This window comes from Leucopleurus acutus (assembly GCF_964270905.1).
Source record: "Leucopleurus acutus genome assembly, chromosome: 14".
In the NCBI taxonomy this organism is placed as follows: domain Eukaryota; kingdom Metazoa; phylum Chordata; class Mammalia; order Artiodactyla; family Delphinidae; genus Leucopleurus; species Leucopleurus acutus.
In genome coordinates, this window is record NC_139156.1 from 81,873,635 (window position 1) to 81,888,188 (window position 14,554).

Sequence of the window (14,554 nt, forward strand, 5' to 3'; positions counted from 1 at the left end):
ACTTAATTTTAGAAATTCGTCCTTTAGCACTATTTGGGATAGACAAATTATGACCACATTTTTTAGAGTGTTTCTCCCCCTTCCCCCTAAAAGTGCATTTTTCTTTTTTCATTATGAATTCCTGAATCTGAAGCCCATTGACCAGACTGTGAAATATCTGTCAGCATTTCTCTTACTGAATTTTAAGCATCGTAGTAGCAGTGTTGTGAGGGGAGTCATTGAACCTGTAGAATTAGTTCACCCTCTGACCTTCAGTGTTACTTCTTCGTGGGAGGAACTGTCGTCATTCCCTCACGACTGGCCTGCTCACTTCCAAAGCCACGTTTCATCCTTAAGGTCCTGAGACAAGACAGTTGAAATGGAAGATTACTCTCTAAGAAGTCCTAAGAAAAATAACAAATACGCAGTTAATGAATAGCTAAAAGAGAAAATGGGGGCTGGATAATATAGAGCTTATTAGATGAATATCCTCTCTGACCGTCTGCAAGTTAATTTATCAGTATCCATAGATTAACATTCTACATACTCCCCTTATGCGTGAAATTTCCTTCTATGAGTACCTCTCAGCACAGAACTGTATGCAATACTTTTTTCTAGAGGATTTTCAGGACTATTTCTGAGTTGGATATAAATGTTGGAAATAAGAATATGTTGCATGATTTAGAAAGAAAATAATAAATGCCCATGAAGGTTAAGTGTTTTAATGTTCTTAAAGTAAACATTTTAATTTTCAGATTAAAAAAAGGTTAGCCCAAGATCACTACTTAGAGTTTCCCCAACAAACACAATGGAATAAACTTTGTTTTCAATAATATCGAACAGTATTGTTTATTGTTGTTTAAAAGGTAGACGATAAACCTGTATATAGATCAAGGATTGAGAAGGGCAGTCTTGAGTTCTGTTTACATCTTAATTTCTATTTATCTGTTTGTCTTTATCCATATGCAAAGTGGTTCAAACCTCCGTCCTAAAATTATTACTTAAACGTTTTATAGTCACTGTTGGTTTGGGCGTCTGAAACTCTCAGTGAGGTAATCTGTTGATAATACAGATGGGTTTCGAATTTGCACAGAATCATCTGCTTTTCAAAAGATGAATAGCTGTATGATTAACAGGGATTCAGATGTCATAGTTTTTTTAACATGTATCAGTGCATAATATGCAGTAAGAGATGACATTCATCCTCCCTGGTCTTAATCACATGACTGCATCATCGCATTGCCTGTCAGAAAGAGAAGAAGATTACTTCCATCATTCAGGGAAGAAATCCTTAACGTCTCTCGTTCCCATTTCCGTATGAAGTCAATCCTGTTTCATTTTTCTGGGTTCTGGAGGGTCACGTGCCCAAGAATAACTGATAATTAACTGTAGACACACGCACACGCACGCGCACACACACACGATGGGGCAAGGATAACTTCTGGTTAGCTCAGCCCCGTCTAATAATTGCACCCAGACCGGCGCCAGGCCACACCTCCTCCTGTGCTCACCTGTAGTTCTTGTGGCAGCAGCATCTCGCCCATGTGGGTAACCTAAGTTAGCACTGCGAAGGCAAGAGTGTAGAAGAAAAGAGAGGGGAAACCACGCGTTCAGTAGAAAGCGCCTGGGTGAGAGCAGATGGCAAAACTCAGGCCGCAGGCGTGGGCTGGAAAGTGGGAGCAACAGGGCCTAGTGAGAGAGCGGGGCCACCCCCAAGACACTGGTCCTTTATCGTTGGGAGGTCTGTTCTTTTCGGTTGAATTGCCTTTTGTAATAATGACCTTCTAAGTGTTGAATTGCTAATCTGCAGTGGCCTAACTTGTTCTTGCAATTAATCTTTGTTTTCAGCTGATTCTACAGGAACGCATTCCCTGTACACGACGTACAAAGACTACGAGCTTATGTTCCATGTGTGCACCATGCTCCCACACACGCCCAACAACAGGCAGCAGGTACGGCCTCCTCCCACCCCCACCCCCACAACAGTTGCCACCTCCGAGGGCAGCCCTTCCATGCTATCAGTGTATTTCGAATTTGCAAAGCATCAGTAGGTTTTTCTCTTTGAATGGCATTCGTAGTCTTTGACTCTTTTATCATCTGGAAGTGTTTGGGCTTTAAAGGGATTATTACGGCACAAGTTTTATTGCACTCTTTTCTTACAGAACTTAGAAACTCTTCCACACTCACCTGGATTGCTTGCCAGGCAAACTCTTAATGGGAAGCAGTGTCAACTGTATTAATTACAGAAGAGGTCAACTAATGTAACCTGACCTTCAGTTTCTGCGTGTGGGTAGATAACTTCTAGAAAATATTGTAAGAAAGAATCTTGTAACTCACTCGTGGCGTTCTTTAATTTTAGGGGTTTGATTACATTTGGGGTGAGTGCAGAGTTAAAGCAAGGTTTGTTTCCACGCTTAGAAAACTTAATTTTGCTGATGTCACGTAACCGCACTCCTTTGCTCTAAGTTAAAGCAGCAGGGACTACACAGTAGTTGTTCCATAAGCATTTGTCATGTGAATGAAACTTAATTGTTGCAGAGAACTTTGTCTTTCTTTTTTACGTTTTTTCCGAATGCTCATGAAATGCAATGAAGGTAGTCAAGGGGTGCATTTTCCCAGCGAGGCCACTTGCCCTGTTCCCAGGTGGGAAGAACCACCTTAGATCCCCCAGCCAAGAGGAAGAGGCCCCTGACCCCCAGCCCGGCTTTGTCACATTTGGGGCTGTAGCTCCTCTGTTTATTCCTCTTCCCGTGGTAATTTCTGGATGGATTTTTTCTACCTAATACTTAACCTCAATCCCTTGTCCTTCCTGTATTTTCTACAGGGTTTTGTAGTAATCAGAGTTCTGCCCATTACCTTCAGAGGATCTGTCTTTTGATCACGTGTCTGTATGTTTTTTATGACATGGAGTTACAATCCCTAGATCACACGTATGAATTTTACACATGTTGTAAACTAAAGGATTTCTAGCTCTTCAAACGTTTATTTGGAATAATGCCATATAGACTCACTCAGTGTTAAGATGCTCGATTTTAGACCATGCAGTTGTCCTTGCAGATACTTTTACCATCATCCAGTAATTAAACTGTGGGTGAGTTGTTGCTGAGAAACCTGATAGGGCTGACTCAGGCCCAGAGACCCTGTCAGTAGGTTAGTGGAAATAGAACCAGTGCCTTTGGACCCCACTCATGGAGCATTCAACTCACAAGGCCCTGCCAGCTCCCCAGTTACCTGAGTCACTGGACTCCGAGTCCACTCCGTTGTTTCTCAAAGGGCAACCTCTGAAATTTCGAAGTCCCGTGACTTTGCTGTTACCAGAACTCAAAGCTGGCTTCCCCCGTCCCCTTTTTATTGAACAGTAATTAAAAGTGTGGTTTTATGAGTTCTTTGTACCAGAGTTTCTTTCACTGCAACTCTCCCCGAAAATGTCCTGCACACAGAAACGTGGATGGAAGGTTGGGGGTGGGGAGTGAGGTACGTGGGTGTTTTCAACTTCCCAAGTGGGAGATTGAAAAAACAAAAATCCCTGTACATGGAGATTGTATATTACAAACTCCGTAGCCTAAAGACTTGTTGGTTCCATTTTTGTTTTCCTTTTTTGTCTTGAGTGAGAATCCGTGGCGTTGAATGTTATGCCGACGCGTTAGAGGTAGAAAACTGCTTGTTTTGCTTCTTTAATTGCTCTTGCTATGTGTAGAATATATGTGATCTTATATGTGTTTCATTGGGAAATCTACATACTCAACGTAGGATGTAGGCGAGTAATCACAGTATAAAAGGGACGAGTGTAGGATGGGGGATAAGAGTCATTGGACTTGTATTCTGAACTTATTGTAGTCATTTGCCTTGTGGCCCTGGAAAAGATTCTTAGTCTCTCAAGAAATTTGACAATTACATAATGAGGATGTGGTCTAGGTGGCCAGCAGTGCGTGCTTGGAGCCCTGTACTGAGAAGAAAGAACTCTACGCCGCGGCTCCGGCGGGAAGAATGCTGTATTTTCGAGATACCTTCCGAGGGTTTGGAAGCGGGGAGGAGTGGCACACCCGAGCGTATTTGGACAAGATGATGCATAGCATCTCCCTCTTAGTGTTCGAATCCCGTGATTCTAGGGCCTTCTTTGAGGCTTCCTCCTTCTAGGTTGGCAAAAAGCTTCAGCAGAAAAATGTAGTTCTTAAGAGCAAGAATTCTAGAACCTTCCTGGATATGAATCCCAGCTACTTAGCTTTGTGACCTTGGGCACAGTTGTCTGTGCTTTATTTTCCTTTATCCCTGAAGGTAGAGACTGTTACCTCTTTCTTCACGGAGTGTTGTATGCACACAGAACCACTGCCCAGAACGTGGAGAGCAGTCAATTAACGTTTGTTGAATGAATGAATGAACCTTTCTTAGATGGTAGTTAGAATTAGGTGAGTTAATATGTATAAAGCGCTCTAAATAGTGCTGGCAGAGTGTGCTCAATAAGTTTTAGGTGTTATTATAATTTAGAACTTATGAGATAGAGAGGACAAGTATTTTAGATGACTTAATTTGCATTTTATCTTCCTGTTCCCAGTGCTAAAGACCTATCATGAAAAGCTAAGGCCTGAATAGTTAAGAAAGGAAGGGACTAATTTACCAATAATTTCAGAAAATCATTTTTACTTTGACATTTAATACTTCGCTAATCACGACCAGAATATCCTGGTCATAGATCAGTGATGGCGCTGTGCAGTCTTGGAACACGGACTTTCCAGATCTGTTGCAGGTGGTGCTGCTTTGCCGTCTCTCGCACCCACCCCACCCGTGCCCACAGATTATGGTAATACCAAGGGCATAGTGTCTGAAGTGACCATCCGGGTTCATGACTGCAGTTTGAGGCCACACAGCTTAGCGAAGTTAACTGGTCGGTACGTGAATTGCGCCTCCGACTTTGGCCTCATCAGCCCCGTGGTATTTGTGACTATTTCACTGTTCTAGATGCATCCACATCAGATACAATTTCTTGTGTTTGTTCTTGTAATAAATCAAGCTGAAAGCTGATTCCAAGATGTATTAAAAGTCTTCAGAGGGTCCATGACAGTTGCAAGAGAGTTCAATCTTTGGAATGTCTGGACTCTTACAAAGAAAACGTAGCCAGATAAGGAAGCCCGTTCTTGGAGTGTTTTCCCTTTTCAGTCAAATCCCCCAGGTCTCTCTCTGGGTCTGCTTGGCAGTCAGTCAGTCCACTTTTCCCAGGGCTGTGTCCCCTGGCTGCTTCCCTCCTGCTTGTCCTATGGACAGATCGTAGTTAAGCCATCATGGGGTGTTATCAGTGGGACCTCACTTTGGCAGAGACAAGCTAAGTATATAAACAGATGAAGGTAGCATGGTTCCTGGCACACAGTAAACTTTTGTGTGTGTGTGTGTGTGAATGCATGTGTAATGTTAGAACTGCCCTGCTTGGAAGGGGTTTCCGAGCTCCATGGAGGTCCCTAAGGAAAAAAACAAAACCCCTGGGTTTCTGAGATTCCATCTGAAGAATCCTGGTCTTAGCCTAGGGATGGGCTTGATATCTACAGAGGAAATAGGGACAGAGCTTGTTAGGCTAGGCTGGAACCCCTTCTCCATATAATTTACACAGATGGTCTGCCCCTGCCTTAAAAGGTTTGTGTACATACTTCTGTAAGTCCCTAATTGGTACAGCTGAGGAGCCATTTAAATATTGGAGGAATCTATCTCATTAAGTGCTCTCTCTACAGCCAGGTCCTGACTGCTCTTGGGTTCACCTCTAAATAGTAATCTGGAATATTTTGGAAGCATCAAAGGCATATCCAGCTTTTCATGATTAGCTTTATTCCCAGGCCAGAAAGAAGAATGTGTACTTATGCCAGATAATAAGAATTATTGCTTTGCAGAAGGGCTGGTATTGCCCAGTTTCAGAAGAGAAACTTTTGTATCGTCATAATCTTTTCTTATCTTCACTTTGTTATTAAATCATTAAAAATCCACATTCTTGGTTTATTTCTGTTTCTCCATTTCCAAAATATTCAGTCTTGCTTAGCTGGTTTGTGCCTCTACTCTTGCCATTGGTAAAATATTTTATATAATATTTTTGTATTGGTCATATAGAATGGTAAATCAACAATGCATCCTCGAAACGGTGATTAAATTTGAACTTTTCTTACTGTGATCTGAGATCACAGTGGTTAATTAGAGGTCACCTTTTTGTGGAAGCAAAGGAGGCAAGATCTTTTGTATTTATGTGGTAATGTGTGTAGGTTTTCCCCCTCTTTCTTGCTGGTCAGACTACTATTCTATGTTCTGTGTCTTTATACAGGAAACTTTATAGATGTCTCTTAAAAATGAGAGCAAAATTCTGACCACTGGTACATGCTCTTCTGAGTACAGAGAATATGAGGGGGCTGTGTTGTGTGCATGCCTGTGTGTTTGTGTATGTTCTGTGTGCAAGTGTGCAAAGTTAGGACGGTCCCTGAAGGAGGAGAAGCTAGCGCACCGTGTAAAGGGGAGACACTTTCTAAGCAAGGGTTGGCGAACGCAAGGCGCCTGCTGCAGAGACAGGTGGGCGTGTTGCAGGGATAGGGTGGCTGGCCAGAAGGGGAGGCGGGGTGACGGGGTCAGACTCCGGGAAGGATCGGGACAGACCAGTCTTTGTCAGCCCTGCTCCTACTGCTGGGGCTTTCCGACGATACCCCAAGGACTGAGATCCAGAATTTATGACTGTTTTTTCAAAACGGGATACATTTAATTTTTTTCCTCACTTCCGAACTCATCTCTTTGAATTTCAGAACTTGTAATCATTAAACGATGCAGTTTTCTCTTTGAAATCATGCTCATTTTCACATGTTTGCTTCTTAAGACAAGAAACTCTCTCTGGAGATCCGCCTTCTCCAGTTTCAAATTAAGCTTTCTCATCGCTGACCCCGAGAGGCTTCTGAACGGCATCCCAGCCGCGCCACATCTTCCTGTGATGGTGCAGCCCTCTTTCCCCTCTCCTCCAGAATCAGGTGCAACATGCTTTTTTTTTTTTTTTTTTTAACTTCCCAGGTTTTTTAAAAAAAATTTAACAAGCGATCCTATTTGCATAGAGGCTGGTAGATCTAACCAAGTTCAACTTTATGCCATTTTCGATGCATATGCAGCTGCCTGGAGGTTGGTTGTTTTCACTTGCTTTTAGTTCTTGCATGAAGTTAAAACTGGACCAGTGAAACCCTGAAGTGTGTTTAAGGAATTGAAGATAAACCCACAGGTTGCTATTTCTGTAGCATCTGTATGTTTTTTGTCAGGGAATTGGGTGACGAATCACAGTTTCACTTTCCTTGTCATACCAAGAGCTTATTCCTGGCTCACAGCTTGAATCAAGTGTCGGGAAGTTAGCAGAATTGACTCTGTAAATCTAATACAATATTTATTAACTCACTCTCGCGGTTGAAGACTCTTGAGTTGGCCCTCTTGGCACTGAAGAAGTGTTAGGAGCTTCTCACGTCTGGAAAGGCCTGGAAGACGTCGTTCCTTAATCCCCGAAATAGCACCGGCGGCATCTTGGTGACCGGGAACTTGCCTTGCTGTCTTGCTGGGCCGACCTGGTTTATGGGCTGCCGTGCCCTTTCCGCTTCCATTTCCGGAGTCGACTTCTACAGAATTTCATTGACGAGTTAGAACAAGACATAACTAACTGCTGAAGAGAACCCTAACCTTTATATAAGAAGCCCAAGAATTACTTAGGTTGTTCACTGTCTGACAATGAATGTTTCCGTGAACCTGCCAGATGCTGTATTTCTTTAGTCTCTAAAAAGATTCAGATATCCTATTGATGGGCCAGGTGTTCATTTTTCATTGTTTATTCTCTACAGAGAGCTTGAGATTTTATTTCCCTCTTTTTTTTTTTTTTTTTGCGGTACGCAGGCCTCTCACTGTTGTGGCCTCTCCCGTTGCGGAGCACAGGCTCCGGACGCGCAGTCTCAATGGCCATGGCTCACGGGCCCAGCCGCTCTGCGGCATGTGGGATCTTCCCGGACCGGGGCACGAACCCGTGTCCCCTGCACCGGCAGGCGGACTCTCAACCACTGCGCCACCAGGGAAGCCCTATTTTCCTCTTCCTAATGAATCTCCTTGTTCCCTGCCCTCCCCTGCACTTTTTCTACAAAGTGCGTTTTGTGACCGTGGTTAAATTAACTAGAATTTTAAAACTATTTCTAGCCCATTTTACAAAGCAAAAGAATATGCTTAGAAAGGAGCAAAGGCGGGTTGGCACGTCGTCGAGGTAACTAGCCTTAAAGTTTCCTTTCACTTGCGCTTTAAATGTTCCCGTGGTGAAGTGTAGAACTGGACCCATGGTCTTCCTTCAGGAGCAAGAGAAATGGGTAGGAATAGCTGTCCGCGTTTCACTGACTAATGAGGCTGGGCTGCCCTCTGAGGTTAACCCAGGAGGGTGGCCAGCGGACGCCCTAGTCACTGGGGAAGGAGGGGCCTAGAATTCCACACGTGGCCTTGGCCCCCGCAAGCTCCATCTATCTTCTCGTCAGTCTGAGAATTCCCGTGTTTCAAGGAGTTCGAGAATTCCCACGTTTCAAGGATATAGAGGAAAGTACAGTGTAGGCCACTGTGTTCGTGCTCAGCAAATACATTGAACACACTGTTAGGTAGTTCAGTTTTTCTTTCCATTTTTCATTTGTTCCTGGATTTTGTTGTCCTGTTACAGTACACGTGAATCATGTATTTCAGTTATTGCGGAAACGAGGGAAGAATATATCTTAGCCTCGTACAGTTTTCAGCTTGTCATGATGCTTGTTTTATTTTTTTATTTACGTTTCTGGCCGCGCTGTGTGGCTTGCCGGATCTTAGTTCCCCGACCAGGGATCAAACCCCGCCCCCCCCCCCCCCCCCCCCCGCCCCGTAGTGGAAGCGAGGAGTCGTAACCACTGGACCGCCGGGGAAGTCCCGTGATGCTTGTTTTAGATACGTGTGCTTGCCTTGTTTTCTTTTCTTTTCATGAAATGTTTACTGTGGTTAACATCTGTGTCCACTCTAGGATGGGTAAATAGTAACACAGTGAATGTATGACTAGTTTGCTACTGACTTTTTTACGTGCATCTTAAAATGTCACCTTTTACTTAAATATCTAGCGAACATTTTTAAGACGACAGCTGGCTCATTCATGGATATTAATATAGCTTTGAAAACTTCACTCAGGCAGTAAAACGATTTTTGTGTGTTTATAACTTTAACCATCGGGATTTAAATAGCAGTTTTCCAGCATATGAGTCAGCGATTTAACTGGCCCATCGTAGGGAACTCTGGAAGAAAGGACATTTCGTTCCCACTTTTCCAGGCCTTTTATCATGCTAGATCACAAGTCAGGGGCCTGACAATGAAATCCTTTTTGTATCTGGGTTTAAAAGGTTTTTAAAAGTTGAAATTAATGCTCTTTACAGTGAAGTATGTTCCGTAAGTGCCAAATAAATTTAAGCGCGAGCTTGTTGCCTCTGTTATTCCTCGTAAAGAGAGATTTACTACCCGAGATTACCCCGTTCCTGCAGTGACATCACCAACTCATGTAAGGATTACCGTCTCTGTGAAAACTGAGGGTCCCAGACTCTGGGAGCACAGGTCCTGATGGCTTTAGGTGCGTAAGCTTACGGAGTGTATGGATTTGTTGGTGTGTATTCACAGTTGGTCACAATTTTTTGCACGGTGTTACGTGGCTGTGATTGTGTGTTTGTAACGCTTGTTATTTCACTTAGCCAGTGTGTGTGTGTGAGTGTGTGTCTGCTGTGTCCTGGGCAGCCCATTAGAAACTGGGAAACCAAAAGTCAACGAGATACATCTCCTGCCCTCGTCATGATTATGACCTGACGCAGGAGAAGTAAACCAAGACTTAGAACAGGACACGACAGCTAATGTGGTCGCCATGGGCCTGGGGTATGGGTGCAGAGCCTGTGCAGTCCCTCCAAGGACGTTCTTTCCAGTGTGTTGGTAGCTCAGCAGAGACCTGAGTGGTCTAGGAGAGACTTGGGGTGAAGGGGGCATTCTCGGCAGAAGGAACATCGCAAGTAAAGGGGTTCAGGTGTTACTGACCTGGGGTTCCTTCTTCCTGATGCATTTGTAATTTATTGGGTTTTCCAACTGTTAATCTGGTGGAATTCTCTGTTCCTGAAATACATTGAAAAGGCTAGATTTCAGTTAATAACAGTCTTCTGTATTTTTGTTGCAGAAATGCACGTGTCATGTAAGCCCCTGACACCCTCGTGCAGGACTTTCAGCCACTGTACCTTCCCCTGGACGCTCTGCCGTCTCCTCCTTTTAAGTCGAAGAGCTTAATCTACAAGATTCCTTAAAGCGATTTTAGCTCTAATATGCTATCATTTCAGGGCAAAAAGTGATAAAGATGAAAAGGAGAGAGAACACCAGTTGCCTTTCAAAGCAAAAGATGAACTTAAATATCGAGGCTTTCCTTTCCATAGGTCTTTGGACGCAGCCATGTCAAGGAGCCCTAGCTTCCGAAGGATGACTCTGCTTTTCTAAAAAACTCCTTGAAATTGAATGCTGAGTGAACTGTATACATTTACGTATCTTGTCTTTACAGAAAACCGTGTCTGTAACTCTGTGTGTGTGTGTGTTCACTTTCCTGACTGCAGCTCCTGAGGAAAAGGCACATAGGAAATGACATCGTGACCATTGTTTTCCAAGAGCCTGGAGCACTTCCTTTTACTCCAAAAAGCATCCGGTCCCACTTTCAACATGTCTTTGTCATAGTCAAAGTGCATAATCCGTGCACTGAAAATGTGTGTTACAGGTGAGTCCCTGGCGTTTCATGCTCCCAGGGTTGTTCCAACAGGACCTCATTCCCCAAAATGTCTTCTAATTAGTTTTCCAATTATTATTTCTATGCCCATAATTATCCTTTTTTTTTTCTAATTATATTTCCCACAGTCTTCACTCAGACACTTTCTTTCTTTCTTTCCTTTCTTTCTTTTCTTTTCTTTCTTTTCTTTCATTTTATTTTTGGCTGCGTTGGGTCTTTGTTGCTGCGCGCGGGCTTTCTCTAGTTGCGGCGAGCGGGGGCTACTCTTCGTTGCGGTGCGCGGGCTTCTCATTGCGGTGGCTCCTCTTGTTGTGGAGCACGGGCTCTCGGCACGCGGGCTTCAGTAGTGTGGCACACGGGCTCAGTAGCTGTGGCTCGCGGGCTCTAGAGCGCAGACTCAGTAGTTGCGGCGCACAGGCTTAGTTGTTCTGCGGCATGTGGGATCTTCCCGGACCAGGGATCGAACCCGTGTCCCCAGCAATGGCAGGCGGATTCTTAACCACTGCGCCACCAGAGAAGTCTTACACTCAGGTACTTTCTGTAAGAAATAATTGTCTTCTTCCCATTTTGAAGCAGTGAAATTCCTAGCAGTTCACAGTCCTAGGTTTCGCCTTTCCTCAATGTTAAAGACTTCCTCCAGTCCCTGCCAGACCACCGCTTGACTGATAGCAGCCTCAGAAGTGGAGGATCTGGCCATTTCAGTACTTCCCTGAAAGAAGCGCATTCTGGTGGTAAAATGTTTCTTCCCGTCTAAGAGCTTGGAAACACACACACAGTGGTGTGGTGGTGTGTCGAGATAGGGGTTTGACACTCGCTTTGGTGATTTCAAAAGGCCATCCAGGTGCCTCGGAATCCCGAGACTGACGAGGCCTGCCCTTCCTGTACCCATGCTCTTCCTTAGGAAGCAGCTGTCCCCGAAGGCTCCTGCCCTGTGGGGTGTCAGTAAAAGAGCCAGTCTCTGACCTGAGTGAGAATCCAGCTCTCCTGCCCCCTCATGGCGCTTTGTAACGAGTTAGCTTATTTTTTGGAGCCTTCATTTCCTTTTCTGAAAACTGGGGATAATAGTACCCACTTCAGTGTGTAGTTATGAGGAATGAATGGCAGGAATTATGCAAAACACCTGTTAGAGTTCCTGGCGCTCATCTTAAAGCCGGTTGAGCAGCCTCCCGGACCTGGATGGGGCCCAGGCCTGGGTACGTGTGAGGGGCAGAGGGGCCTGTGAACTGCAGCCATGCCCTCCTAGGGGCAAGGAGACCGGCCTGTGTGCTTGGTGTCGCCAGCTTGCATCCCCACCCCACGCTCTCCCCATTGGCATGGTTTCCCCCCGTGGCGATACTTGTGTGCACCTCAGTTCAAGACCCCTGGCCCGAATGCTCAGAACGACTTGTTATTGAAAAAAAAAAAAAGTGATATTTGAAAAAAAGGACATCTAGTCTGTGTAAACGATACACTTAAAACCGGTGACGTTGGTGCAAACATGCTCAGTCGGCTTTTTCTTCTGGGATCTCCCCTGATGAATGGTAATTGCACAGAGTAATCTTAAAGGAGCCTTCCTAATGGGTTGGAAACATAGCCTAGGGCTTTATTGTATTTGGTGTTATTGTAGAGGCTGCTATTCTTAGGTCAGATCAAGTACTTTTAATCACTTTCTATCTTTAGTTTATGCTTCTATCATGAGGCGGTTGATTAGCACAAAAAAATCTTAAGGATAAGTAATACCTCTTTATTTTTATTTCTTTTAGGTTTTCTGTGTTTAATTAAATGACCGGGGAGGGATGCTTTTGATATAGATCTTACCTGTCAACAAAGTGGCTTGCATTATGTTTCTTGTGGTAGAAACCAGCGTGTACAAATGGTTCAAAGATGGGGTCATTGCCTTTGCAGATACCACGTTGCCATCACTAAGTTATCATTTACTAATGAGATTCAAATGTAAGGCAGTGGCGTGCCTCTAGGTTCTGGAAGTGCCTCATAAACATTCGTAATGATCACACTTACCACCTCATGAGTGTCCTTCGAAGAATCAGTCGTGATCTTCTGGAAAACTAGTCAAATCGATTCCATGACGTTTTTAGGAAGATGTGTTTACTCTGTCACAGGGAATAAGGTTACAGTGCCCAGGTTTCCCAGAAACACCTCATAGGTCTGTTTCCTATGATTTCCTCAAAACATACCAGTCACAAAATAAATTCGTTAAAATAATTTCCAAGGAAATGATAAAATATAGTCCAGGTCTGCCGTTTTCTAGGTTGCTTCGTCTGAATCACGGGTGCGTTTTATAGAAGCCTGTGTTGGTCGCACACGCTCCTGTGACCCCCGTGAGCTTTGCACAGGCGCTGAGTGGCAGTGAGTTCTGGCGGATCACGACCTGTAGTACCACGTAGCTCAGAGGCGTGGTCCCGGCAGACTGCTGGGGCGAGATGCCCTCCTCTGATAAAAGCGTGCTGCTAACCAGGGCACGCGTGCGGAGTGTGAAAGAGCAGGCTCCCACCTTCCAGAGAAGTCCGAGGCGTGCCCCCTGGATACAGCAGGGCTCTCTCTCGGTGATGCTGGGGCCACTTGAACCTAGAAAGAAATAATGGGGCAACATCCACAAAGCTCCATGTTATGTAATTTCAGTCTAAAATTATTAAAAAGCAAACTTAACTGATTACCTGTTTCTTTATGCGAGATTCTTTCACTTCAATGGTTGTAGCCATTGTAGAGCTAACTCCGAGGGAGTTATGTGTTTGTGTGCTTTTCAAGATAAACTCTTTGCAAAATGCATCCTTTAATAACTGAGTGAGTAAACTTCTTGCTGTCTGTAGGCTTAGTAGCTAACTGTCACTTAAAAGGGAAGTATTATCTGTATAAAACGATGACTTCCATTTTAGAAAACTTACTATGTAGCCCCTTCTTACAAACATTAGATGATAATGTTAAATCGATGATGAAAACGATAATTATTTGAGTTAATAATAGCTTAGCATGCATTATTTTGTTTAATCCCCATAGCGTGCTTTTGAGGATGGTACTGTTTTAACCCCCGTTTTACAGATGAGGCACGGAGGGATTAAGTAACTCAGAGTCCCTCAGAAAGTGGTGGAGCTGGACTCCTACGAGGAACACCGGATCCTGGAATCTGCTGTACCCCACGTTGCTTTCCTAAAACCCTTTAACTGGCACATGAAGGAAGGCTCTTCTTTGTACTGTTGCCCTCAGTGGAGGGGTCTTATGTCTAAATCATCAGTAAATGCTATCAAGCTATTTGGGTAAAATAAGAAATTCTAAAACATACTCTTGTTTCCACCCACTGGGAATTATCCCAGTCTGGCAAAAGAATATTCCATCTTAACTCTGCTTGAAAGCATTACGGATTATATAAGCTTTTGTAACCAGGGGTTTCTAATTGATCCCCATTCTCAGACTATCATGGTGATCATGGACTAGTAATAGTAGCAATAGTGATCATAGTAACAGCTGTGCCTGGATTCTGCTTCTTTTTTGGTACAACTTGGATCTGAGATGCATAGGATAGTGGTTTTTCGAGCCACACTGTACCATACACTGTAGTGGAGGTGTCCAGTTAGACATTTGGTTTAATAACTTGGGACGAGAAGAATCGCCCTGTTAACAGATGTCTCTCTCTGCCCACTCTGGAGCTCCACAGTGAGAGCCGTCTTGGAACACATTTAGATACAAAAAGTTCGCCCTGATGCTTCGGCGTAAGTGCATCCAAGCTGTGGTCAGAGAGGAGCTTGAGATCCACAGAGCTAAGTGCAAAAAGTAATCCTGTAAGGTGTTAAGTGGGATTTG

At 44.1% G+C, this 14,554-nt stretch overlaps 1 protein-coding gene across 1 annotated transcript in view; it reads left to right on the plus strand.

Annotated features, from left to right (window-relative positions):
• Positions 1-14,554, plus strand: part of SIPA1L2 (signal induced proliferation associated 1 like 2) — a 220,439-nt gene that overhangs the window by 143,201 nt on the left and 62,684 nt on the right. Inside the window, exons 6-7 of the mRNA XM_082854980.1 lie at positions 1,828-1,931; positions 10,593-10,750. Of these exons, the coding sequence (XP_082711106.1) occupies positions 1,828-1,931; positions 10,593-10,750 (262 nt within the window). The remainder of the gene's footprint in view (positions 1-1,827; positions 1,932-10,592; positions 10,751-14,554) is intronic.